Source organism: Neofelis nebulosa, chromosome 11, assembly GCF_028018385.1.
Source record: "Neofelis nebulosa isolate mNeoNeb1 chromosome 11, mNeoNeb1.pri, whole genome shotgun sequence".
Taxonomy (NCBI): domain Eukaryota; kingdom Metazoa; phylum Chordata; class Mammalia; order Carnivora; family Felidae; genus Neofelis; species Neofelis nebulosa.
The window spans coordinates 65,302,120-65,326,815 of NC_080792.1; the positions used below are offsets into that span (position 1 = coordinate 65,302,120).

Sequence of the window (24,696 nt, forward strand, 5' to 3'; positions counted from 1 at the left end):
GCGGACAAAGAGCTAAATAAAACCAGGAAAATGATGTCTGAACAAAATGAGAATGCCAATAGACAGAAATTGTAAAAGGAAAACAAATTTTAAAGCTAAATAGCACAATAAGTGAAATGGAAACTTCAGTAGAGTAATTGGACAGTAGGTTTGAGTAAGCAGAAGGAAGACTAAGAAAGAATCACCTGAAGTTAGAAAAACTGAAATTATCCAGTCTGTGGACCAGAAAGAAAAAGGAATAAGGAAAAGTGAACAAAGCTTAGGGATATATGGGACACCATCAAGAAGACTAACGTATACATTATGGGAGCCCAAGCAGGCTAGGAAAGAAAAAAGGGGCAGAAAGAATATTTGAAAAAATAATGAGCAAAAACTTCTCAAGTTCCATGAAAGATTAATCTACACATCCAAGAAGCTTAATGAACTCCAAGGAGAATCAACTCAGAGAGATCCATACCAAGACACATAGTCAAATCACCAAAGAGATAATCTTGAAAGCCATAAAAGACAAGTGATATGTCTGGATCTTCAGTAAGACAAACAAATGGTTTCTTACCAGAAACCACAGAGGCCAGAAGGCAGTGGAATAACATATTCAAGGGGCTGAAAAGACCGTCAGCAAAAACTATCCTCCAAAAATGAACGAGAAATTAAAATATTCCCAAATAAAAATTGAGAGGGGCACCTGGGTGGCTCAGTGTATTAAGCAACTGATTCTTGGTTTTGGCTCAGGTCACGATCTCATGAGTTTATGAGACTGAGCCCCTGACAGTGCGGACCCTGCTTGGGATTCTCTCTCTCTCTGTTCTTCCCCTGCTCGCGCACATGCATTGTCTCTCTCGTGCTCTTTCAATCAATCAATCAATCAATCAATCAATAAACTTAAAGAAAAAAACCCTGAATTATCACTTTCCCTAAAAGAAATATAAACAAGAACCCACCCTTCAAGGTAAATGAAAGGACAGTAGCTTGGGGCGCCTGGGTGGCTCAGTCGGTTGAGCGTCCGACTTCAGCTCAGGTCACGATCTCGCGGTCCGCGAGTTCGAGCCCCGCGTCGGGCTCTGGGCTGATGGCTCAGAGCCTGGAGCTTGCTTCCGATTCTGTGTCTCCCTCTCTCTCTGCCCCTCCCCCGTTCATGCTGTGTCTCTCTCTGTCTCAAAAATAAATAAACGTTAAAAAAAAATTTTTTTTTTTAAAAATAAAAAAAAAAAAAGAAAGAAAGAAAGGACAGTAGCTTAAAGCCATATGAAGAAATAAAGAACAAACTAAATGTAACTACACAGAAAAATATAAAAGCTAATGTTATAGATTATTGCACTCTGGGTTTGTAGCTGCTCTTCCTGACAATAACAATATAAGAATGGGAGGTAATGGAGATGTATAGAAGCATAGTGCTTGAATACTACTGAAATTAAGTTGATATTATTCAAACTAAATTGTTAAGAGATTAAGATGCTAATTGCAATCCCCAAGGTAACCTCTAAGAAAATAGTAAGTATATATAAAGAAAGAAAGGAATCAAAACAGTATGAAAAATCAACTATATATATATAGCAATAACAGAGGAATTCAGGAACATAAAGCATATAAGACATCCAGAAAACAAACAGATAAATAACAGAAGCAAATTCTTTCTTAATCACTTGAAATGTAAATGGGATAATCTCTCCACTTAATAAAAGAGATTGAGACACCTGGGTGGCTCAGTCAGTTAAGCATATGACTCTTGATTTCAGCTCAGGTCATGATCTTGCAGCTCATGGGTTCAAGGAAAACAATTTTAAAGCTGAATAGCACAATAATGAAATGAAAACTTCAGTAGAGTAACTGGACCGCAGGTTTGAGCTTGCACACTGGGCTCTGTGTGGACAGTGCAGTGCCTGCTTGGGATTCTTTTTTTCCTCGCTCTCTGCCCCTTCCCTGTTTGTGCACTCTCTTAATAATAATAATAATAATAATAATAATAAATAAAAGACAAGAGATTGCCAGAATGGATAAGAAAATGCAATTCATCTATATGCTGACTGCAAGAGACTTACTATACAAAGACATAAAGTTAAAAGTAAAAGATGCAAAAGATATTCCACGCAATTAATAACCAAAAGATGACTATATTATTATCAGACAAGACAGATTTTTAAGTAAAAAGGATTATAACGAAGGATATTATATATTGATAAAGGCTCAATCCATCAAGAGGATACAAAAATTATAAACCTATAGACAACTAACAAACATAAACCAAAATACATGAAGCAAAAATTGACAGAGTGAAGGAAGAAATACAAGTTTTAAATAATATTTGGGGATTTCAGTATCCCATTTTCAATAACAGAACAACAGAAAAGATCAACAAGGAAATGGAATACTTGAACAACCAATTAGACCTAACATATACAGAACACTCCATCTAATAATAGCAGAATACACATTCTTCAAGTGCTTATGAAACATCTTCCACAATAATCCACATGTTAGGCCACAAAATAAGTCTTTAAATAAATTTTGAAAGATTGAAATCACACAAAGTATCTTTTCTGGCCAGCATGGAATGCAACTAGAAGTCAAAAATGAAAGGAAAACCAGAAAACTCACAAATATGTGGAAATTAAACATACTCTTTATTTTTTTAATGTTTGTTTATTTTTCAGAGAGAGATAGAGACAGAGCATGAGCAGGGAGGTGCAAAGAGAGAGAGACACACACACACACACAGAATCTGAAGCAGGCTCCAGGCTCTGAGCTGTCAGCACAGACCTCAATGCAGGGCTTGAACTCATGAACCACAAGATCATGACCTGAGCCAAAATTGGACACTTAACCAACTGAGCCACCCAAGCACCCCCATACTCTTTTCTTTACATGTTTATTTATTTTGAGAAAGAGAGAGAGTGAGAGCACATACCTGCTCATGAGCAGGGAAGGGGCAGAGAGAGAGAGAGAGAGAGAGAGAGAGGGAGAGGGAGGGAGGGAGGGAGAGAATCCCAAGCAGGCTCCAACACTGTGAGCAAGGAGCCTGGATGCAGGGCTTGATCTCACGAACCGTGAGATCATGAGCTAAGCTGAATCAAGAGTTGGACACTTAACTGACTGAGCCACCCAGACACCCAGAAAATTAAACATATATATATATATGTATAATTTATATATATATATATAATTTATATGTATATATAAATTATTTATATGTATATATAAATTATTTTATATGTGTATATGTTATTTATTTTTAAAAAGTGTTTAATGTTTATTTATTTTTTAATGTTTATTTATTTTTGAGAGAAAGAAGAGAGAGCACAAGCAGAGGGAGGGGCAGAGAGGGGAGAAGAGGATTTGAAGCAGGCTCTGAAGCAGGCTCAGAGCCATCAATGCAGAGCCCAACATGAGGCTCAAACCCACGAGGCGGGAGATCATGACCTGAGCCAAAGTCAGATGCTCAACCAACTGAGCCACCCAGGTGTCCTGGAAATTAAACATAATTTTTTTAATTTTTATTTTTGAGAGAGAGAGAGAGAGAGAGAGAGAGAGAGTGTGTGAGAGAGAGAGAGAGAGAGAGAGAGCAAGAGGAGGAAGGGCAGAGAAAGAGTTGGGCAGAGAAAGGGGAACAGAGGATCTGAAGCTGGCTCTGCACTGACAAAAGCAAGCCTGATATAGGGCTCAAACTCCCGAACCACGACGAGATCATGACCTGAGGTGAAGTCAGACGTTCAACTGACTGAGCACCCAGAAATTAAACATATTAAAAAAATATATGTTTATTTTCTTGACCCGGTTAAAGAAAAAAAGTCACAAGGGAAATCAGAAAATACCTTGAGATGAATGAAATTTAAAGCACAACAAGTAAAAACTTACGGGATGCAGTGAAAATAGTGCTCAGAAGGAAATTTACAGCTATAAGAACAATAAAGATCTCAAATCAATAATCTAACTTGACACCTTAAGAAATAAGGAAAGGAAAGGAAGAGCAAACTAAACCCAAAGCCAGCAGAAAGAAGTTAATAACAACAATTACAGAAGAGATAAATAAAACAGAATAGAGGGGCGCCTGGGAGGCTCAGTTGGTTAAGTGTCTGACTTCGACTCAGGGCATGATCTCACAGCTCTTGAGTTCGAGCCCTGTGTCGGGCTTTGTGATGCCAGCTCAGAACCTGGAGCCTGCTTCGGATTCTGTGTCTCTGGCTCTCTCTGCCCCTCTGCCATTCACACTCTCTTTGTCTCTCTCAAAAATAAATAAACATTTAAAAAAATGTTTTAAAAAGTAGAAAAACAATAGAGAAAAATCAATGAAAGCAAAAGTTGGTTCTTTGAAAAGATCAATGAAAAACTGACAAACCTTTGCCTAGACTCAGGAAAAAGAGAGGAGACTCCTATTACTAAAATCAGAAATTAAAGTGGGGACATTACTCCCAATTTTACAGAAATAACAAAGATTATATGAGAGTAATATAAACAATTGGGTACACCAACAAATTAGATAACTTAGATGAGATGGACAAACTCCTAGAAATAATCAATCTGCTAAAACTGAACCAAGAAGAATCTAACTAGATCTATGACTAAAGAGATTGAATCAGTAACCAAAAACCTCCCCTCAAGAGTGCTGAATCAGATGGTTTTACTGATGAATTGTACCAAATGTGTAAAGAATTAGCACAGATCCTTCTATAACTCTCCCAAAGAGGAGTGAACACTTCGTAATTCATTCTATAAGGCCAGCATCAGCCTAACAGTGAAGCCAAAGACACTACAAGAAATTTACAAAATCTTACGAATTTTAAGCCAAACTCCTCAACAAAACACTAGCAAACTGAATTCAGTAGCATATTAAAACGATTATTCACCATGACCATTTGGGATTTATCCTAGGAATGCAAGGATACCTAAATATACAAAAATCAATCAGTGTCATATACCACATTAATAGAATAAAGGGAAAAAAATCACAATCATCTCAAGTGATGCAGAAAAAGCATTTGACAAAACTTAACACACTTTCATAATAAAAACACTTTATAAACTAGGTCTTGAACTCAACAAAAGCTATATATAAAAAAGCCACAGCCAACATCATACTCAATGGTGAAAGTCTGAAAGTTTTTCCCCTAAAATCAGAAATAAGACATGGATGCTTGCTTTTATCACTTCTATTCAACAAAGTATTGGGGTCTTTAGCCAGGACAATTAGGCAAGAAGCAAAAGATATCCAAATTGAAATGGAAGATATAAAACTACCTTTATTCAGAGAGGACCTGATTTTATACATAGAAAACCCTAAAGATTCCACAAATACACACACAAGCTATTAGAACTAATAAATGAGGGTTGCTTAGGTGGCTCGGTTGGTTAAGCATCTGACTCTTGATTTCAGCTCAGGTCATGATCTTGTGGTTTGTGGGAGCAACCCCTGCTTCCACTGGAAGCTAATGCAGAGCCTGCTTGGAATTCTCCCTTCTTCCCTCTCTCTGCCCCTCCCCCGCTCACTGACACGCACACATCCTCTCTCAAAATAAATAAATAAAAATTTTTAAAAAATGGGGCGCCTGGGTGGCTCAGTCGGTTAAGCGGCCGACTTCAGCTCAGGTCATGATCTCACAGTCCGTGAGTTCGAGCCCCGCGTCGGGCTCTGTGCTGACAGCTCAGAGCCTGGAGCCTGTTTCAGATTCTGTGTCTCCCTCTCTCTGACCCTCCCCCGTTCATGCTCTGTCTCTCTCTGTCTCAAAAATAAATAAACATTAAAAAAAAAAAAAATTTAAGAATAAAAAAAATGAATTCAGCAAAACTGGAAGATACAAAAGCAACACAAAAATATCAGTTGTATTTCTATACACAATGAATAATCCAAAAAAGAAACTAACAAAACCATTCAAAATAACATTGTAAAGAATAAAATACCTAGAAACAAATTTAGCCAAGGAGACTTAGTTACAGACTGAATGTGTTCCCTCTAAATTCATATACTGAAGCCCTAACCCCCCAGTGTGACTATATTTGGGGTCAGCGAGCAATTAAAGTTACATGAGATCATAAGGTGGAGTCCTGATCCAATAGAGTTAATGTACAGTAGCTCTCCTTTATTCGCAGGGTATACTTTCTAAGAGCCACAATGGATATCTGAAACCACAGATAGTACCAAATCCTATGTATACTATGTTTTTTCCCACACATACATACCTATGATAAAGTTTAATTTATAAATTAAGCACAGTAAGAGACTGACAATAAAAAAGTAGAACAATTATAACACTACATATATACTATAATAAGAGTTATGTGAATGTGGTCTCACTCAAAATATCTTATTGTACAGTACTCTTCTTCTGGTGATGATGTGAGACAATAAAATACCTACATGATGAGATGAAGTGAGGTAAGTGATGCAGGCATTATAATGTAGCATTAGGCTACTGTTGACCTAAAGATATGTCGGAAGGAAGATCATGTGCTTTGGGATCATGGTTGACTTTGGGTAACTGAAGCCACAGATTGGGGCAGGGAGGACCTACCTTACAAGAAAAGCACCAAAGAGCTTTTGCTCTCCCTGTCCATGAATCCAGGAAAGGCCATGTGAGCACACAGTAAGTAGGCAGCCATTAGCAAGCTAGGAAGAGTCCTCCCCAGAAACTAACCCTGTCAGACCTTGATCTAGGACATCTAGTCTCCAGAAATGTGAAAAAATTAATTTCTGTTGTTTAAGCCACCCAGTCTATGGTGTTTTGTTACAGCAGTCTGTGCTAATACAGAAGCATAAGACTTACACACTGAAAATTACAAAACACTGCTGAAAGAAATTAAAGGCCTAAATATACGAAAAGACATCCTGGGTTTACGGATTCGAATACTTAATATTCAGATGACAATACCACCCAAAGATTCAATGTGAACTCTACCAAAATCCCAAGATTTATTTCTGCGAAATGGAAAAACCCATCCTAAAATTCATATGGGATCTCAAGGAACCTTGAATAGCCAAAAAAATCTTGAAGACCAAAAGGGTGACTGGCTGGCTCAGTTGGTACAGCATGGGACTCTTGACCTTGAGGTCGTGAGTTTGAGCTACACATTGCAGGTAGAGTTGAATAAGGAAGGAAGGAAGGAAGGAAGGAAGGAAGGAAGGAAAAGACCAAAGTTGGAGGATGCAGTACTCACACTTCCTTATTTCAAAACTTACGACAAAGCTACAGTAACCAAAACAGTGTGACTGGCAAAAAGACATACAGACCAACAGAACACAGCTCAGAGCTCAGGAATAAACCCTCACATGTATGTTCAACTGATTTTTGACAAAGATGCCAACCAAGGTCAAAAGGGGGTGGGGGCTGGCTGGTTCAGTTGGTAGAGCATGAGGCTCTTGATCTCAGGGTTGTGAGTTCAAGCCCCACATTGGGTATAGAGCCTACTTAAACAAACAAACAAACAAACAAACAAAAGGGGCACCTGGATGACTCAATCAGTTAAGTGTCCAACTCTTGGTTTCAGCTCAGGTCGTGATCTCATGGTTTGTGGGTTCGAGCCCCACGTTGTGCTCCATGCTGATAGCTCAGGACCTGTTTGGAATTCTCTCTTCCTCTATCTCTGCCCCTCCCCCATCACGAGTGTGGGTGCTCTCTCACTCTCTCTCTCTCTCAAAAATAGATAAACTTTGGGGGGCGGGAATCAAGAAGACCTACATGACTTGGATTTCTTAAATATGAGCCCCAAAGCACAGGCAACAAAAGAAAAAAATAGATAAAATGGACTTCATTAAAATTAAAAACTTTTGTTCAAAGGACACTATCCAACCGGAAACTAATGTTAACGCTGTGTATCAACTAGCACTTGAATTAAAAAAAAGAGAGAGAGAGAGAAAAAGACACTCTCGAGAGTGTGAAAGGAAGGGCGCTTGGGTGGCTCAGTGGGTTAAGCGTCCAACTTTGGCTCAAGTCATGATCCCATGGTTCATGAGTTCAAGCCTGGCATCTGGCTCTGTGCTGACAGCTTGGAGCCTAGAGCCTGCTTTGGATACTGTGTCTCCCTCTCTCTCTGCCCCTCTCCCACTTGTGCTCTGTCTCTCTCTCTCTCAAAACTAAATATAAATTTTTTAAAAAGTGTGAAATGACAGTCCACAAAATGGGAGAAAATATTTGTAAATCATGTATCTGATAACGGTCTAATATCTAAACTGTATCAAGAATTCCTACAACTCAAAAACAAGGAGAAGACCAACACCCAACTAAAAATGTTTATGGCCACTTTATTCATAATTGCCAAAACCTAGAAGCAGACAAGATGCCCTTCAGTAGGTGAACAGACAAACTGTTGTCCATCCAGACAGCAAAATATTACTCCATGCTAAAAAGGAGCTGTCAAGCCATGAAAAGACAAGGAGGAAACTTAAATGTACTGTATATTACTATATCTGAAAGAAGCCAGTCTGAAAAAGACTAGACGCTGTATGATTCCAAACAAATGCCATTCTGGAAAAGGCAAAAGTATGAAGACAAGAAAAAAATTAGTGGTTGCTGGGGTAGGGTGGTAGCGAGGGGAGAAGGGCAGGGAAGAATGTGTAAGTAGAACACAGAGGATTTCAGGGCAGTGAAAATACTCTGTATGATACTGTAACAATGGATACATGCCATCATACATTTTCCCAAACTCACAGAACATACGGCACCTACAGTGAACACTAATGTAAACTATGAGCTTTAGGTGATGATGACGACGTCAGTGTAGGCTCATCAATTTTAACAAATGTACCATTCTGGTAGGGAATGTCCATAATGGGGGAGGTTATGCATGCATGGGGCCAGGGAGATATGTAGGAAATCTCTATACTCTTCTCTTAATTTTGCTGTGAAGTTAAAATTGCTCTTTAAAAAAAGAAAGAGGGCAAAGGCCTTGCTTGAATTAACAGAAATAAATATGTTACCCAAAGAACATATACAAATGGCCAATAAGCACATGAAAAGATGTTCAACATTCATAGTCATGAGGAAAAAGCAAATCAAAACCACAATGGAGGGGCACCTGGGTGACTCAGTCACTTAAGCGTCCAACTCTTGATCTCCACTCAAGTCATGATCTCATGGTTTGTGGGACAGAGCCCCACATCAGGCGCCGAGATTAAGGCACTGACAGTGAGGAGTCTGCTAGAGATTCTCTCTCCCTCTCTCTCTGCCCCTCCCCCCACCAACAAAAAGATAAATTTTATGTTGTATATTTTACAATTTAAAAAAATGAAGCAAATTTTTTTTAATTTAAAAGAAACTTTCAAGAATTCTTGAATGAACAAAAAAACCCAGTATTTTTCCCAGAAACAAAGGACTGATATACAGAATTCATACAATTCAAAGAAGCACACTAAAACTCCAAAAGATAACAGATTACAGAAATATAAATAAGAAAAACCTTCAACTACAATAACAAAATTAAAAATGCATTGGGGCGCCTGGGTGGCTCAGTCGGCTGAGCAGCCGACTTCGGCTCGGGTCATGATCTCGCAGTCCGTGAGTTCAAGCCCTGCGTCGGGCTCTGTGCTGACAGCTCAGAGCCTGGAGCCTGTTTCAGATTCTGTGTCTCCCTCTCTCTGGCCCTCCCCCGTTCATGCTCTGTCTCTCTCTGTCTCAAAAATAAATAAACGTTAAAAAAAAAAAAAATTTAAAAAAAAATGCATGTTACTATGGTCTGAATGTTTGTGTAGCCCCAAAATTCATATGTATAATATTTTTAAATTTTTTTAATGTTTGTTTGTTTTTGAGAGAGAGTCAGAGCAAGCAAGGGAGGGGCAGAGAGAGAGGGAGACAGAATCAAAGTAGGCTCCAGGCTCTGAGCTGTCAGCACAGAACTGGATGCAGGGCCAAACTCACGAACCGTGAGATCATGACCTGAGCCAAAACGGATGCTTAACCGACTGAGCCACCCAGGCGCCGGCCCAAAATTCATATATTGAAAACCTAATGCCTAAGGTGATGGTCTTAGGAGGTGGGGCCTTTAGGAAATTATTAGATCATTAGGGAAGAGCCCTCATGAATGGGATTAGTGCCTTATGAGAGGCTCCAGAAAGCTAGCTTGCTCCTTCTGCCATGTGAAGATGCAAGGGAAGTCTGTGACCAGGAACAAGGCTCTCACCAGACTGGCAGGCACTCTGATCTCCAACTCCCAGACTTCAGAACTATGAGAAATAAATTTCTGTTGTTATAAACTAGATACAGAAAAATAAATTTTTTCAGATATTTAATTCTGTTGTCTGTTGTTCTAAACTAACCAGCTCCTGGTTATGTAACAGTCTGAATGGGACCAAGACACAAATCCAATTGAGTATTTTTGCACCTATCCAATTGGCAACAATGATTTCTTTCTGTATGCTTGTTTCACAGGCTCTTTACTACATAACTGCCAAACAGTTTTGCAGGCAGCCCCACAAAGGCTTTAATAATATAGAAGAGACTAAGCACTTCACACACAAGCACTTACTAAACTTTTACAACAATCAGTGAGATGAAGTACTCCTTTTAGATGTAAGGATATAGTGACAAACTGATTAACTAACTTGCCAAAGATCCCCAAACCAGTTAGGGCAGGGCTGGGGTTCTCACCTGGGGCAATCGGACCCCACAGGCTGGTGCTGAAGTACTGCCATTCAGAACCCCTTTAATAACACCCAGCAACCTTCATGACATACAAAGGACATGTGCAGGCACTTTGCAGACAGTGGCCATGAGCATATAAATTGGCACAACCTTTCCAGGAGATAACTTGATGATACACAGGCTTATAGATATATATAATATAATCTTCCTTCTGGTCAGGCTGTATTTTAAAATCAAATCTAAAATAAACAGGGGCACCTGGGTGGCTTAGCTGGTTAAGCGTGCAACTTCAGCTCAGGTCATGATCTTACGGTTCATGACTTCAAGCCCCTCGTCCGGCTCTGTGCGGACAGCTCATAGCCTGGAGCCTGCTTCAGATTCTATGTCTCCCTCTCTCTCTGCTCCTCCCCTGCTCCTTCTCTCTCTCTCTCTCAAAAATAAACACTAAACACAATTTTTTAATTAATAAAAATAAAAAATAAAATAAACAAAGATGCACACTAAGACTTTCACATAAAGATGTTCTTGGGCAAATTATTTCACTTAAAAAACATTTTTTTTAAATCCATTAACTTTTTAAAACTATACACCCAATGTGGGGCTCAATCTCACAACCCTGAGAAAAGAGTTACACGCTCCACCAACTGAGCCAGCCAGGCACCCCTTTCAAGGATAAATTATTTTAAAACTGGAAAAACAACAATCCAAATGGCCAAAATCAAAGGAATGATTGAATAAATATATTATGGGATTTGTACAGTTATCAAAAATTATGTTCACAGAGTTTCAAGGCAATGACTAAATGATGAAAGTATGTAATAATTATGAAATTACCAAATGGTTCATTAAAAATTGCATGCCGGGGCGCCTGGGTGGCTCAGTCGGTTAAGCGTCTGACTTCGGCTCAGGTCATGATCTCACTGTTCGTGGGTTCAAGCCCCGCATCGGGCTCTGTGCTGACAGCTTGAAGCCTGGAGCCTGCTTCGGATTCTGTGTCTCCCTCTCTCTCTGCCCCTTCCCCGCTCATGCTCTGTCTCTCTCTGTCTCAAAAATAAATATTAAAAAAAAAAAAAATTTTTTTAAAGTGCATGTAAAAAGGTTGGGAGGAGTTGCAAATGGTTAAGAGTGAACATGTTCATTGAGTCAGAAATTCAAGAAGGCTCATCACCATACCTCCAGTTTCTAAAGGGCAGGTGCCCAAAAACTTACTGAATTTCTTTATGTTAGGCTTATGGGATTTTTTTTCTTCCTTAGACATTACCTCTGAATTTCAAATGAAAAAAAAAAAAAACAACTATATAAAACTAAGCACTTAAGGGGAATAAGCCTGAAGTGCCATGGTAACAATGAAGTGTCCCGAGGTAGCACCACACCCGGTTCACTTTCCCTCTCTGGGGGGTCCAAGTCTGTACTTGCTCTGAGCTATAGCTAGGGCCTATTTACTAAGTAGGACCAGCACCCTGTGCTCAAAGCATGCTTCTGGACTACTATGTCTTTATCAGCCTGGCTCTGCTTTCACCCCAGTTGGGTGGACCCCAGGTGAGTCTAGGTAGAAGACTCCCCAGCCCCTGTGGTGCAGGAACACCTGAGGCCCAGGTGTGGGGTATGACTGGGGGCCATGGAGGGGTTAGTTGCCAAGAGCACCGTAACTGCTTCCTTGAAATGCTCCCCACACCAAGCCAGGAGCCCTGGGCAGTAATTGAAGGACACAAGAGAGGGGTGGGAAGAGGCAATGGAATGGGGAGAGAGTAGCTATGGCCTACTGTCTCTGGCACTAGCTTCCCCTAAATGAAAGGCAAGGCTTTGGCCTAGACACTCCCCAGAACCTGGACTCAAGCACGCTACATTCCACCAGCCAGTCTCCACCTTGGGACTTATGAGACCACAGCTTGTTCCACAGGCTCCACCAACATGACACCAGAGACAGGTCATATGGTCCTGGCCATCCTTCCACTTAGCACCTAACAGTTCTCTACAGCAGACAAGGCCAGAGGTCACCGGCTGAACCTTCCCAGCCAGAGGCTCCTCCACAATCTATATACTGTGCCCTGAGCCCCACCATCGCCAAGCCTGGAGAAATCTAAAGGACTCATCCTCATAGCCAGACTGGATACTCCCAGGTTTAAAATTTTTGAGTGTGTACTGAAATGCTACAAAAGCATATCTTTCCTTACTTATCCAAATGATTATGAAAATAAAGCAGGAATCCAATATCTACTGCTGTGTCTCTTCTAAAAAGGCATGATCTGTAACCAGCATTAAGAAGAAAGTATCTATAGTAAGCATGTTCCATGTTCTGCTTTGGCAAAGTAGCCACTTTGCCCACAAGGAAAGAGTCTGTACAATAGGGTAGGGCAGGGACAGGCACAGGAGAAGGGCCTGAGACTCACAGGGAAAGTGGGGATGAAAAGAGGAAGCAGTGGAGGTAGAAGAACAGGAAGGAAGGGGGCATTCATGCAGAAGTCCCGGTTGGGAGCCAGGGAGATTAGAAGGCACACGGTGTCCAAGCAGGCTACGTCACTGACAGATGGTGTGGCTCTGGAGAGAGGGCAGGAATAGAGGCAAGGACAGGACTCCTTCATGTACAGTAATAATCTAGTAAGCTATGATGCTGGAAGATGCAGGGACCCCAAGAAACAGCATGAGAGATGGGCAAGAGACTAAACAAGGTCCCTGTCTAAGAGCTCAGAGGAAGCAGCAGGAAGACAGGTGTGAGTGGCACAAGGTCACAGAACCAGGGGCTGGGACACCGCATGGGCTCCAAAGGCTGGGGAGGCAAGTGGGCTCCAGGGCTGCAGAGCCCGAGGCATGAGGACAAAGGGGAGCCCATGTGCTCAGTGTGAGGTGGTTCCAGGAGGGTGGGAGAAACTGGAACTACAAATTGGAGTTAGTACAGGAGGAGACTCGGGGGGTGAGGAGATGAAAAGATGAAAAAAGAGCAGACACTAAATCGAGAGGACAGTAAGGCCACAGGAAGGCCCTTGCCAGGAGCAAGCCTGAGCCTATCTGAAGGCAGAAGTCCGTGAGGCAGGGGGAGCATGAGCTGTGGGGTTCAGACAGTGGAAGCAGAAGCCCCAGACAAGACACTGGGTGAGGGGACCAGGTGGGCTTGTTAGACAAAGGGATTTGAGACCAATGGCAGGCACATATTGGAGGGGACCAGGAATAAAGCCCGGAACGCAAGGGTCCAGAGGGTTAGACATCCAGATGCAAAACCAGGTGGGGAAGCAAAGAAAAGATCTAGATGGGAATGTCCGCCATCTCCTAAGAGAGGTCAGAGAAGGCAGCACTGTCTGGACAAATGGGACCAGACACAGAGAAGCCAGGGAAGACAGGAGCACAAACACACACTCCTTTCCTGGGCCGATAACCAAAGAAGTGGAAAGCTCGGGCCCCCCAGAATGTTAACAAAACCAGGGCAAAGACAGGATTCTACTTAGGAACCCGAAGTTAGAGTCCCTGCCTTATTATACCCTAGAGTGACAGCCCGCCTCTGTGCCTGTTGGCTGCTTCACCTAAGAGCCTACTTGGGAGCAGAGAGGTAAGCCCAGCACACACATCACCTTGAAGAATAATCTGATAAGAAGTGGAAGTGTTCAATACTCACAGGAACAATAAGCCCTTGCCAAGTCAATAAATTAGCTTCATCAACCTGGATGTTACGGAAGTTTTTCATTCCACATTTGCGGATTTCTTCAAGCTCCTGTTGATTAACAAAGCATAAAGGGGTGTCAAACAGGGGAAAGCACCACACATTAAGATCCCTCCTGACTCCCTCAAATTAAACCAAGTGTCAACACCACCAATGACAAAATTTTAAAGTGTGGACTAGACCGCGCCCAGTCTGGTTAAGAGGCCCAGAGCCACAGTGGTCCCCTCAACCCTTGCCCCAGACCAAGACAAACCCCCACCTTGATGACCCCATGGAACTCGGTGGGACAAATAACTGTCTTCTGCAGACACACTGCCTCCTCTTTGGGCTGGTCACCAGACCTTTGTTTAAACACCCTCGGACCCCTAGACAGGGCAGCCACGTGGCAGGGGCGCAAGAAAGGAGTTACAGACCTGACTTCTTTCAACCAAGATTTATTAAGCTATGAGTCAGGTGCTGAGGATATAAAGATAAACAAAACTGGGGACTAGAGCCAAACACATACCTACCAGGTTTTCAACCCAGTGCTGTAGGTGTGATTTCAGAACTCTGCCTCAGCACGGACACACAGGGAAGAGAACAACTATCCACTCTGGGGTGGAGAGGGGGACATGTGCCTTTCACTGAGCCTTCACTTCCTCGGCTTCAACACAGACCCAGAATCAAACACAACAAAGGGGCAATGACTATGCAACAGAATTTGCAAATGAGGGATTATTATTAAACAGTTCATGCCACAAATGCCATTTGGTCCAGAAAGCACAATCACCATGACTACTTCAGGGCCCTGCCCGAGAAGTCTTTAGTCTACAATTGTCTTGTTACTTGTTTCTCAACTGTGCACCGCTGCTTCTCCAACAACTCAAGTCAACATCAAGAGGCATTTTGACCCAAGCCACCCACTGTGCACTAGCCTGCCCACATTCCCAATATTCCTCCATTCCCAGACACCTGGAGTGACACAATCCCTCCAATGTCTCAACCTGGTCTCTTGTCCTTGGTACAAAAGTCTCCTCAACATCTCTTGGGTACACTCTTTTTGGCATCCTCAGAGCACCACCTAGCTGAGTTCTGCCTCTCCTGCTGAGCAGGCAGAACAGCTTCCTCACTGGCCCTGGCTTCCTCCTTGTTGGTCCAGCCCACGCACCCTTTTGGAACTTAGAAGCCCCTCTGTGTGTGATGCTATGGCTCACGATGGCACCAGAGGCTCTGAATAAGCCCAAAAGATCCTCTGCACCTTACATTCCCATCACATAGGCAACAGTTTAAAAGGCCCCATGAGCAAAGAATTCCAAAGAAAGTAGGAAGTGAGCCAGTGTTACAGGTTCTAAGTTGGAGGATGTGTGGTATGGAGTAGGCAGAGAAGGACAGTGTGTCAAATGAAGACACAGAACAGGCAGTTGGGATGTGCTAGTGCTTCATGGCAGGTGACACACCCGACCACGTTTCTTCCTACAGGATGCTGCTGCTTGTCAACCCTAGCTGCCCAGCCCACCACTGGGGCTTAGGCCCCAGCCCTGGAAATTCTGGTCCAGAAACTGTGGGGTAGAGTCTGAAATAGGGATTTTTAACAAGCCACACAGTGACAGGAAAGAACCACCATCACTGGGAGATGAGCTCCACTTCTAAGCAATGCTCAGCTTCCATCAGGAAGCTGGTTGCAATGGTTGTGGCCACTGCAATGGGGAAGGTGTGGACTGGCTCCTCTTCCCGAGCCTGCAGGGAGGAAAGCATGGAACCTGAGAGACCACTCACTTGCCAACTGCCATCTGGTCTTCCTTCTAATGCCCAAGACTCATCAGAAATGCTCCCCTGGGGACAATGAAACCTTCAGGATGGGGAATAAATAAATCTCACTCTAACACTCTGCCCCACTCCCCAAAGAGCATATAAGCTCCATGAGGGTAAGCTTGAGGGCACGGATCTAAAAGCCTCAGGAGCTCATGGTCATGCTCACTTGCTTAATTATCAGGGTAGTGAAGGGACATCCGGAAGCTGGGGCTTGGGGAAGAAAAGGCTCTGGGATGGGAAATGCTCTCCATGTATTTTGATTTTCTGATCCCTGGTATAAGATATCAGAGTAAGATTCCTGGTTAGAGACAGAACATATCATATGTCACTTAAGAGCTGAATCTTAACCAAGCTATCAGAAATGTTTTAAACCACATACAGGTAGGAAAACAATTTCAGATAGAACATTGAAACTAGACAACAAATGAGATTATATTCAATTTTCATGGAAGAAAATTAATTTTAAAATAATCTGTAAATTTACTCTATGGCTTCAGAAATTCACATACTAATAACAATAGGAAGTATCAGTAATAAACACAAGAAGGTAAATTTCAAAAGAATTACAAAAATGAAGCAAGATGAGACTCAACTGCAGGCGGGGGTGCAGAGAGGGCACCTACTGGTGCTCTGATATCAAGAGATACATGAACAAAGATAAAACAAAAACTGTGGGAGGGGCGCCTGGGTGGCTCGGTCCATTGAGTGTCTGACTTCGGCTCGGGTCATGATCTCGTGGTTCGTGAGTTCGAGCCCCGTGTCAGGCTGTGTTGACAGCTCGGAGCCTGGAGCCTGCTTCGAATTCTGTGTCTCCCTCTCTCTCTGTCCCTTCCCTGCTCATGCTCTGTCTCAATCTCTCAAAAATAAACATTAAAAAAATTTTTTTTCAAAAACTGGGGGAAGATGCCATCCCTCTCACCCCCTACTAGAGAAGAATGGGCAACACTAATGTCAGCTGAACTGGGAGGTTCAAGAAATCCAAAGCTCAGTTTATCGATTACTAGTTATCAGATAAACTCTCAACTTGCTATCAAGTTAAGCTCACCAAAGAGCAGAAGAGACAAACTCCTTTGCATAATTCTAACCAACAAGAAGAAGTGATTGTAAGGCAGAAGTGAGAGAAACCAAGACAAACAAACAAGCAAGCAAGCAAGCAAGCAAGCCCTGTAATCTCCAGGGAATGCTAGGCAGCGTTTCTCAACAGGGTGGCATAGGCATCCAGATAGGACTCTGCACTTGACCATCCTGAGCCCAGCCCATTACATGCCAAGCATTGTGACACCACCCCACCCTGGTTTCCCAATATCCTCTAGAGCCCCAGCTGCTGAGAACCACTGACACCATTGGTAGCCAGGATGGTAAAAGTCCTGCATTGCACAAGCAGGTCCTCCAGATAAGAACTGCTTGGCCCAAAATGCCAATCACACCCCACCAAGGGGAACAACTTGAAGAGGATGGATTCTAGTCATTCAGAGAAAAGACAGGTTCATCTGAAGGTCTGAGATTGGAAAAGGCAAGATGACTCAAGAGGCTTAACAAACCCTCAAGCAAAAGTGCACCCCTATAACTGAGAATAATCCTCAGATGGAAGAACTGGGGAAGGAATTTAAAGAAACCAATGTAAATGCAAAGTTCAAATTCAAGGGGTGCCTGGGTGGCTTGGTCAGCTAAGTATCCAACTGTTGATTTCGACTTAGGTCATGATCTTGAAGTCTGTGAGTTTGAGCCCTGAGTAAGGATCCATGCTGACAGTGCGGAGCCTGCTTGGGATTCTCTCTCTCTCCCTCTCTCTCTGCCCCTCCTCCATGTGCTCATGCTCTCTCTAAATAAATAAACTTAAAAAAAAATTTTAAGTTCAAATCAAAAGGATATTATTACAAATGATGCGAAAAAAGGGACCTGACAAAGGAAAACTGTGAGTGGCCTGGCTCTAGAACAGAGTCAGGAAGACCAAAGCCAAAAACGACAGGAGCTCACAAAATAAGGCCACAAAAGTTTGTTTCAGTTCTGCTAGGAGCAAGAAGCTGTCCTGGGTCAGCTGCTCCAGGCTGATGGCGCCAGTACTGACAAACCAAGAGAAGAGTGCTAGGGAAAGCAGAACCAGCCAGTGAGCTCATTCCTTCTCCCAGTAGGAAAGAGCAGGCTTCCCACCCAGAGCAAGTGATGAGGGAGAAAGACAGCAATGCTTCTCAAAATGAGGTCCATTTCTGAGCCCAGAGGTGGATCTCAGTGTATTGAGGAACTTGAAAGAGCCTGGGTATGCTGCCCAGCTCTTCAAAAAGAGAAAAGCCCACTGCCCAGACTATAGCCCAGAGAGCTTGATGCCCATGCCAGGCAGGAGTGTGGCACAGTCCAGAAACAGACTGCTGTCTAACAATTCTGCAGGCACTAACAGGAGACAGCCCTGGCCCTGCACAGAAGCCTCGGCTTATTCCTGAGAGGACAGCAGGAATCAGCTATATACAGTGAGCTCTCGGTCACATAACTCCAGTGTATGCATCCAAGTTCAGGCAAAGTAGTTAACAGTCTCCGCCACCGCCCCCCCCCCCCCCACCTTCTCTGGAGATCTATGCTGGTGCCTGGAAAAGCAACCATTCAAAATCTCCCAGGACAACCCTCATGCAGCACTGACGGAGAACCCTTCAGGAGCCAGCGATTCTCAACTAGCTGTGGCCATGGTCCTCTTTAAGAAATCCATTCAGCAGACAGATGGGGGAGCCTGGGTGGCTCAGTAGATTAAGTATCCCACTCTTGATTTCTTCTTCTTTTTTTTTTTAAATGTTTATTTTTGAGAGAGACAGAGTCAGAATGTGAGTGGGTTAGGGGCAGAGAGAGAGGGAGACACAGAATCTGAAGCAGGCTCCAGTCTCCGAGCCGTCAGCACAGAGCCCGATGTGGGGCTCGAACTCACAGAGTGTGTGAGATCATGACCTGAGCCGAAGTCAGACACTCAACCGACTGAGCCATCCAGGCGCCCCCCCCACTCTTGATTTCGGCTCAGGTCATGATCTCACAGTTTCACGAGTTCAAGCCCCACGTTGGGCTCTGTGCTGGCAGCATGGAGCCTGAGAGTCTGACACTCTCTCTCTCTCTCTCTCTCTGCCCCTCCCCCACTTGCACTCTGTCTCTCACAAAATAAATAAAAACTTTAAGAAAAATAATAAGAAAACAAGAAACGTATGCAATCACCCCATGTGTCTGGGAAGCAGCTGGGAGCCAAGTTTGGCTGGAGTCTTAACTAACATTAGGGGACTCTCAATTAAGAGAGTGTACCCAAAGGCCCAGGGGGAATTGTTCAACAACCACATGCAGAGAGATGGGGCAGAGAGGGAGTGTGGAGGGAGAAAACCTAACTTGTGCTGAGGCCTCATTCTAGACTTGCAGAAACAGTCTCCTGAGTAAGGCTGGGCACCTATGCCAGGGGATCCCCCAGTGACTGTGAGCTGCACTCCTGCTTAAGAACTACAATGCCCATCCAATCCTGTCTTTTAGAAAGGAAGATCCTGAAGCCCTGATTAATTCAGTGTCATTTCCATGACTAGAAATAAGCTCCTAAAAGAGCTAACACCTCCCACTAAGCCAGGCACACAGAAGCAATGTAAGGAATCCTTCCAGCTGCAACAAGTTTGTGGTAATAGAAACCCAGAAATCTTTCTGAACTTTTTTTTTAAAAAGTGAATGCTGGGCACCTGGGTGGCTCAGTTGGTTAAGTGTCCAACTTTGGCTTGGATCATGATCTCACAGTTCATGGGTTGGAGCCCCACGTCGGACTCTGTGCTGACAGTTCAGAGCCTGGGGCCTGCTTCCGATTCTGTGTCTCCCCCTCTCTTTGCCCCTTCCCACTCATGCTCTTTCTCTCTCTCTCAAAAATAAACATAAAAAATAAATTAAAAAAAAAAAGAAAAACATAAGGCAGAGGAATTGCTAAAAACACATCACCACCACACTCCCCTTAGGCGGGCAATAGCTTAGTGTCACCACTTACAAAATCCCAAAAATAAACAAATGGAGAGATGCCAGGGAAGAGGTCATCTTCTAGGAAAGAGCATTATTTCTGGGGACAACCTCCAGAAATGAAGATGCTAGGGAAAGTGCGCACCTTTGGTGTAGGAGGCATACACCAAAAGCAGCCATGTGAAAAGCAGGAGCAAGACTCTGAGAGAGAAGCGTGAGAGGTGGTTGGTCACAAGAACATTCTGCAGTGTTTACAACAGACAGCACACAGAATAAGACTGGAAGCTCACACTCAGAGATGGGCAAGTCAGGCATATTAGCTTCTTACAGATGGTAAAGCTGAAGTTCAGAGAAGCCCAAATCACAGGCCCTTTATAGGGTAGGGCCAGGGCCAGGACCAGAAGCAAACCTAGAATCTCTCTCAGCCACACAAAGCAATAGGTGAGGGTGGCGAGGGGTTCCACTAGAAACAGGCAATGCAGGGGCTCCTATTTCTTCAACAAGATACTGGCAGAGCTTAGCTTCCCAAAATTTATAATGACAAAAGCATGAACATATATAGCATTTGCCCTAGCCCTTCACAGCTGGTCAAGTGTTTATGCCGTGCAAGGAACATTTCTAGGCTTGTCTTGTCCAGACAAAGTAAAACCTGGCAGATGGAGCTGCATGTCTAAGGGGAAGTTACACAAACCTGCCTTAAATCTAAGTACAGGGATGCCTAGGTGGCTCAGTTGGTCAAGCGCCCAACTCTTGATATCAGCTTGATCGTGAGATCAAGCCCCAAGTCAGGTTCCGTGCTAAGCGTGGAGCCTGCTTGGGATTCTCTCCCTCCCTCTCTCTTTCTCTACCCCTTCCCCTGCTCACACACACACATTGTCTCTCAAAATAAATAAATAAGCTTTTTTTTTTTTTAATCTAAGTACAGTATAGCTCTCAAATACCAGCTACACAACTGGGAGGACATTAGTTATTTGAAAAAGCCTCTTCCTGCTTTTTTGTGTGACGGTAGCCAAGTAACTAATTTTGACAGATATGTGCTTTCCAAGCTCACACAAAGCAATCAGTGGCAAGGACACTAAATCATGACTTTAATTCAAAATACTGTAGGAGTGCCTGGGTGGCTAAGTTGGTTGAGTGTCCAACTTCCACTCAGGTCATGATCTTGCGGCTCATGGGTTTGAGCCTGGCATCAGGCTCTGTGCTGACAGCTCAGAGCCTGGAGCCTGCTTTGGATTCTGTGTCTCCCTCTCTCCCTGCCCCTCCCCTGCTCACATCCTCTGTCTCTCAAAAATGAACAGTTAAGAAAAAATTATATCAAAATACTGTATATCTAAACATAAGGTTTCAGAGCCCTGCAAATATGATTCTCTTATTTCAATTAATAGTTAGCAAAGGAGGCAGGACCCACAGAAACACATCATCCCTTCCATGGGTCGGCAGTATACCATCTTACACTTAGTTATTTTCACAACTAACATATTTAACTACTATCACAACTCTATGAAGTAGTTTTATCATCCTACTGCAGAAATCAGGACACTGAGGCTCAAGGTGATGGCACAAATGAGTCCGTGATAGAAGTTAAGATCTGAACTTGACCACAGCACACTGATCCAGGATGGTGGGCCACTTGTCAAGAGGTCATTCTAAGAGGGTATGGCTGAAGAGAACACTCAGTACAAGCTTATAGGCATACACTGCCCACACACCTCTGGGCAAGCATGGCCCAGGCCCAGCTGAGTGGACTCTGATGCCAGCTCCACACAGTCAGCTTCTGGATGTCAGCCTGGCTCCTGGAATATGTTTCTGTCTCCATATGAACATGGTTGTACATGGCATTCTTGAGTCCAGCATCCCAGCACAAGTGACTGTTATGGGAACCACGTGTGTAAAACACATGGCAGATCTCCTTCTGTAAGGTTAGCTTTCCTGAGCTGAGCTTTCTTAACAAGATGTACATTGGTGTGAAGGAGATATTTTACAAACCATGTCAGAAAGCACTCAGAGGCTGTTCAACTTTTGAGTCGTACCCACTCCCTGATCCTGTGATAGAATCAGGCACCATCCTCGCTCAGAAAGACAGAACACACCATGAGCACTAGATTTGACGTTACTGACTTGCTTGCAAACGTGCCTGCTGGGCTAGGGACTGTGAAAACAGCATTTTCCTCTGCTGCTGAACTATGTTGGCAAAAAAGCAGAAACAAAATCTGATAAGATCATGAAGTAAAGAAAACTATAATCAATACAGACCTGGAATTATTACAAACTGAACAAAAAACCCACCACCTGACCTGAAATGAATTCCCCTCCTCTCTACCCTGTTCCTCCATAAAACCAAAAGCAGCCATGTGAGCAGGAGCAAAACCCTGAGAACAGGGAGGCCTGGGCAATGAGTGTGCCCGGCTCCACTGCCAACCTGTGGGTGTTACCCCCCACCCCCACCCCCAAGCCTCAGCCTCTTGTCTGTCAAGGGTGTTCCTCTCAGCTCTGGAATTCTAAAGAGATTGTGGCGAGGGCCAGGAGCAAAAACGGATCAGCCACCAGAAGCAACCTTTCTTAACTTCCTGCTTCAGGGCTGAAAGAGAAGACAAAAAGCAACAATTTTATTTCTGGGACTGCAACTACTTCTTCAAAGTATTTCTTGCAAACATCCACCCCTTACTGCCAGCTCAGCACCTTTCCGTGCCTTCCACAGCACCTGGACTCATCTCTGGACACAGTGACGGTCACTGCACTGCACATACATGAAGGACACGAAGAGATAATGGAAGTGTGAGATTCAGAGATACCGGAAAGACAAAATTTTGAATTCAAGAGCTTTTTAATTTTGTTGGAAAAAGTAAACATTTTTTGAACAAAGACACATTCACACAGCTGCCTCAAGAAACTTCTTGCTAATCCTAAGGAACAGGTTATTTCAAAAGGCAGAAGAGCAGGGTGGGAAAGAGAATGGGCTCTGCCTGGGTAATGAGGTCGTGTCCAGGCATGGTCCAACCCACCTTTTCAAAGTACCATCTCCAAGCCCCTACCCTCCTGCCAGGCTGCTCTGTCATTGCCCTGGGATATGTCTTGCTCACTCCCGATAATAACAATCTATGTGTATCTAACACTTAGGATATGCTAAGCACTCTCTGGAGCATGCGACATATACTAACTCATTTCACTTTCGGACACAGATGAAGTAACTAAAGCACAGAGATTAAGTAATTTGCCCAAGTTCCCACAACTAAGATATGGCAGGCCCAGTACACAACCTCCAGAACCTGAGCTCTTAACCAGGATACCATATTCTCTCTCCCAATAGCTTTGAATGAAACACCCCTTCCTCCCCACTTTTTATTGGGGTGAGGGTTAGGTTTACCTATGCCCTCAAGAAAAAGACAGGATGAGACTGGCTAGAGGAAACCCAGAGGCAAAGGCTCTCACATGTGAGCAGCCTGCTGCTTCTCCTGGATGTTACAGCTGAGGTTACATCTGACCCCCTCAACTGAAAGGCCCAGACATCTCTATGCCACCTGTCCTTAAACTCATCAGCATCACCTTCTGCAATGCCCCTTCATGGAGAGACAAGTCTTCAGCGGCTGGCCAGAGAATGTAGCCCTGCAGGGAAGACGGAAAGAGGGAAAGCTCATAGTTCTGGAGGGCCAGGTGCACTGGATATACCAACCTAGGGTAAAACCAGGCCACTTACCCAGTGCTTCTGGAAAGTGCCTCAGGGCTGGACTAACTGAAACCAAAGGAAGGGACTGCACAAGGTCAGAAGCAGGCAGCTGTTTGGGGGGGGGGGGGGGGGGGGGAGGGGGGAGTGAACTGTCACTGCGGTTCCCCAGGGCATCTCTCCTAGCCACCACCCACATCCATTTTGAGGGATGAGAGCTACTAAACCTTACTGGCTGCCAGGCCCCCCCCTTCTCCAACAGCCCAAACCCTTGCCTATGCTTCAAGGGCCAGACCAAGTTCCACCTTCTTCTCAGTGTCAGAGGATCTTCCCCCCTGTACTCCATTATTCAGCTGGCAAACATCCAGCATACAGTGGACAGACCAGAATTCCTTTGTTCTAGGCGTATGCCATTTTTCTCCCTCACTGAGCTCCTTGAGTACAGGGCTAAGAGGAGGTGCCTGTGAGTTGAGTCCTAAAGGACAAGAAATTACCCTGATGTAGAGAAAGGGCAGGGATACCAGGGCAGGGATACCCATCAAGAGACCCCGGGGTGCAGAGCATGTGTAGGGGATCCCACGGGCAAGTGCAGAGAGAAAAGACTCGCGAGATCAGACTTTGAAACATGCTAAGGAATGTGGGGTTTTAAATACAGATCTCTGACCTCCCGAATTTAGCTCCAATCTCTGAGAGCAGGGCCTGAGCCCTGAGCATGTGTACCTCTCATGGACACACTGCCAGTTAAGAATCATGTGGGACTGAGGATAGACTGGTGAGGAATAAAAGGAAACTACCAAGGAGTCTAGTGCAGGTGGCCAACCACAAATGGATGGCTTGAACTAAGGGAGTGGTAGAGAGGGTGGAGAAAGACAGGCAGAGGCCAGAGAGGATAAAGGCCTAGTTCAGCAGAATCTGGCAAGTGGCTAGATGTGGAATGAAGAGGCGAGGTGGGCTTCTCCAGGTTCTTCCTTGAGTGGCTGAGTAGACAAGTGGATCATTAACTGAGAAAGGCAAGACAAGAGAAGCATGGGGGCTGTGGGGACACAAGTTTGGACAACCACAGGTCTATATGC

General features: G+C 43.8%; 1 protein-coding gene across 2 annotated transcripts in view; it reads right to left on the minus strand.

The window, feature by feature from the left end:
* UBE2L3 (ubiquitin conjugating enzyme E2 L3) overlaps positions 1–24,696 on the minus strand; it is a 56,745-nt gene that overhangs the window by 26,988 nt on the left and 5,061 nt on the right. The window contains exon 2 of one of the 2 annotated variants that reach the window (XM_058692875.1): positions 14,173–14,268. The exons of the other annotated variant lie outside the window; for it this stretch is intronic. Within the exon in view, the coding sequence (XP_058548858.1) occupies positions 14,173–14,268 (96 nt within the window). The remainder of the gene's footprint in view (positions 1–14,172; positions 14,269–24,696) is intronic. 2 annotated transcript variants of the gene reach the window in all.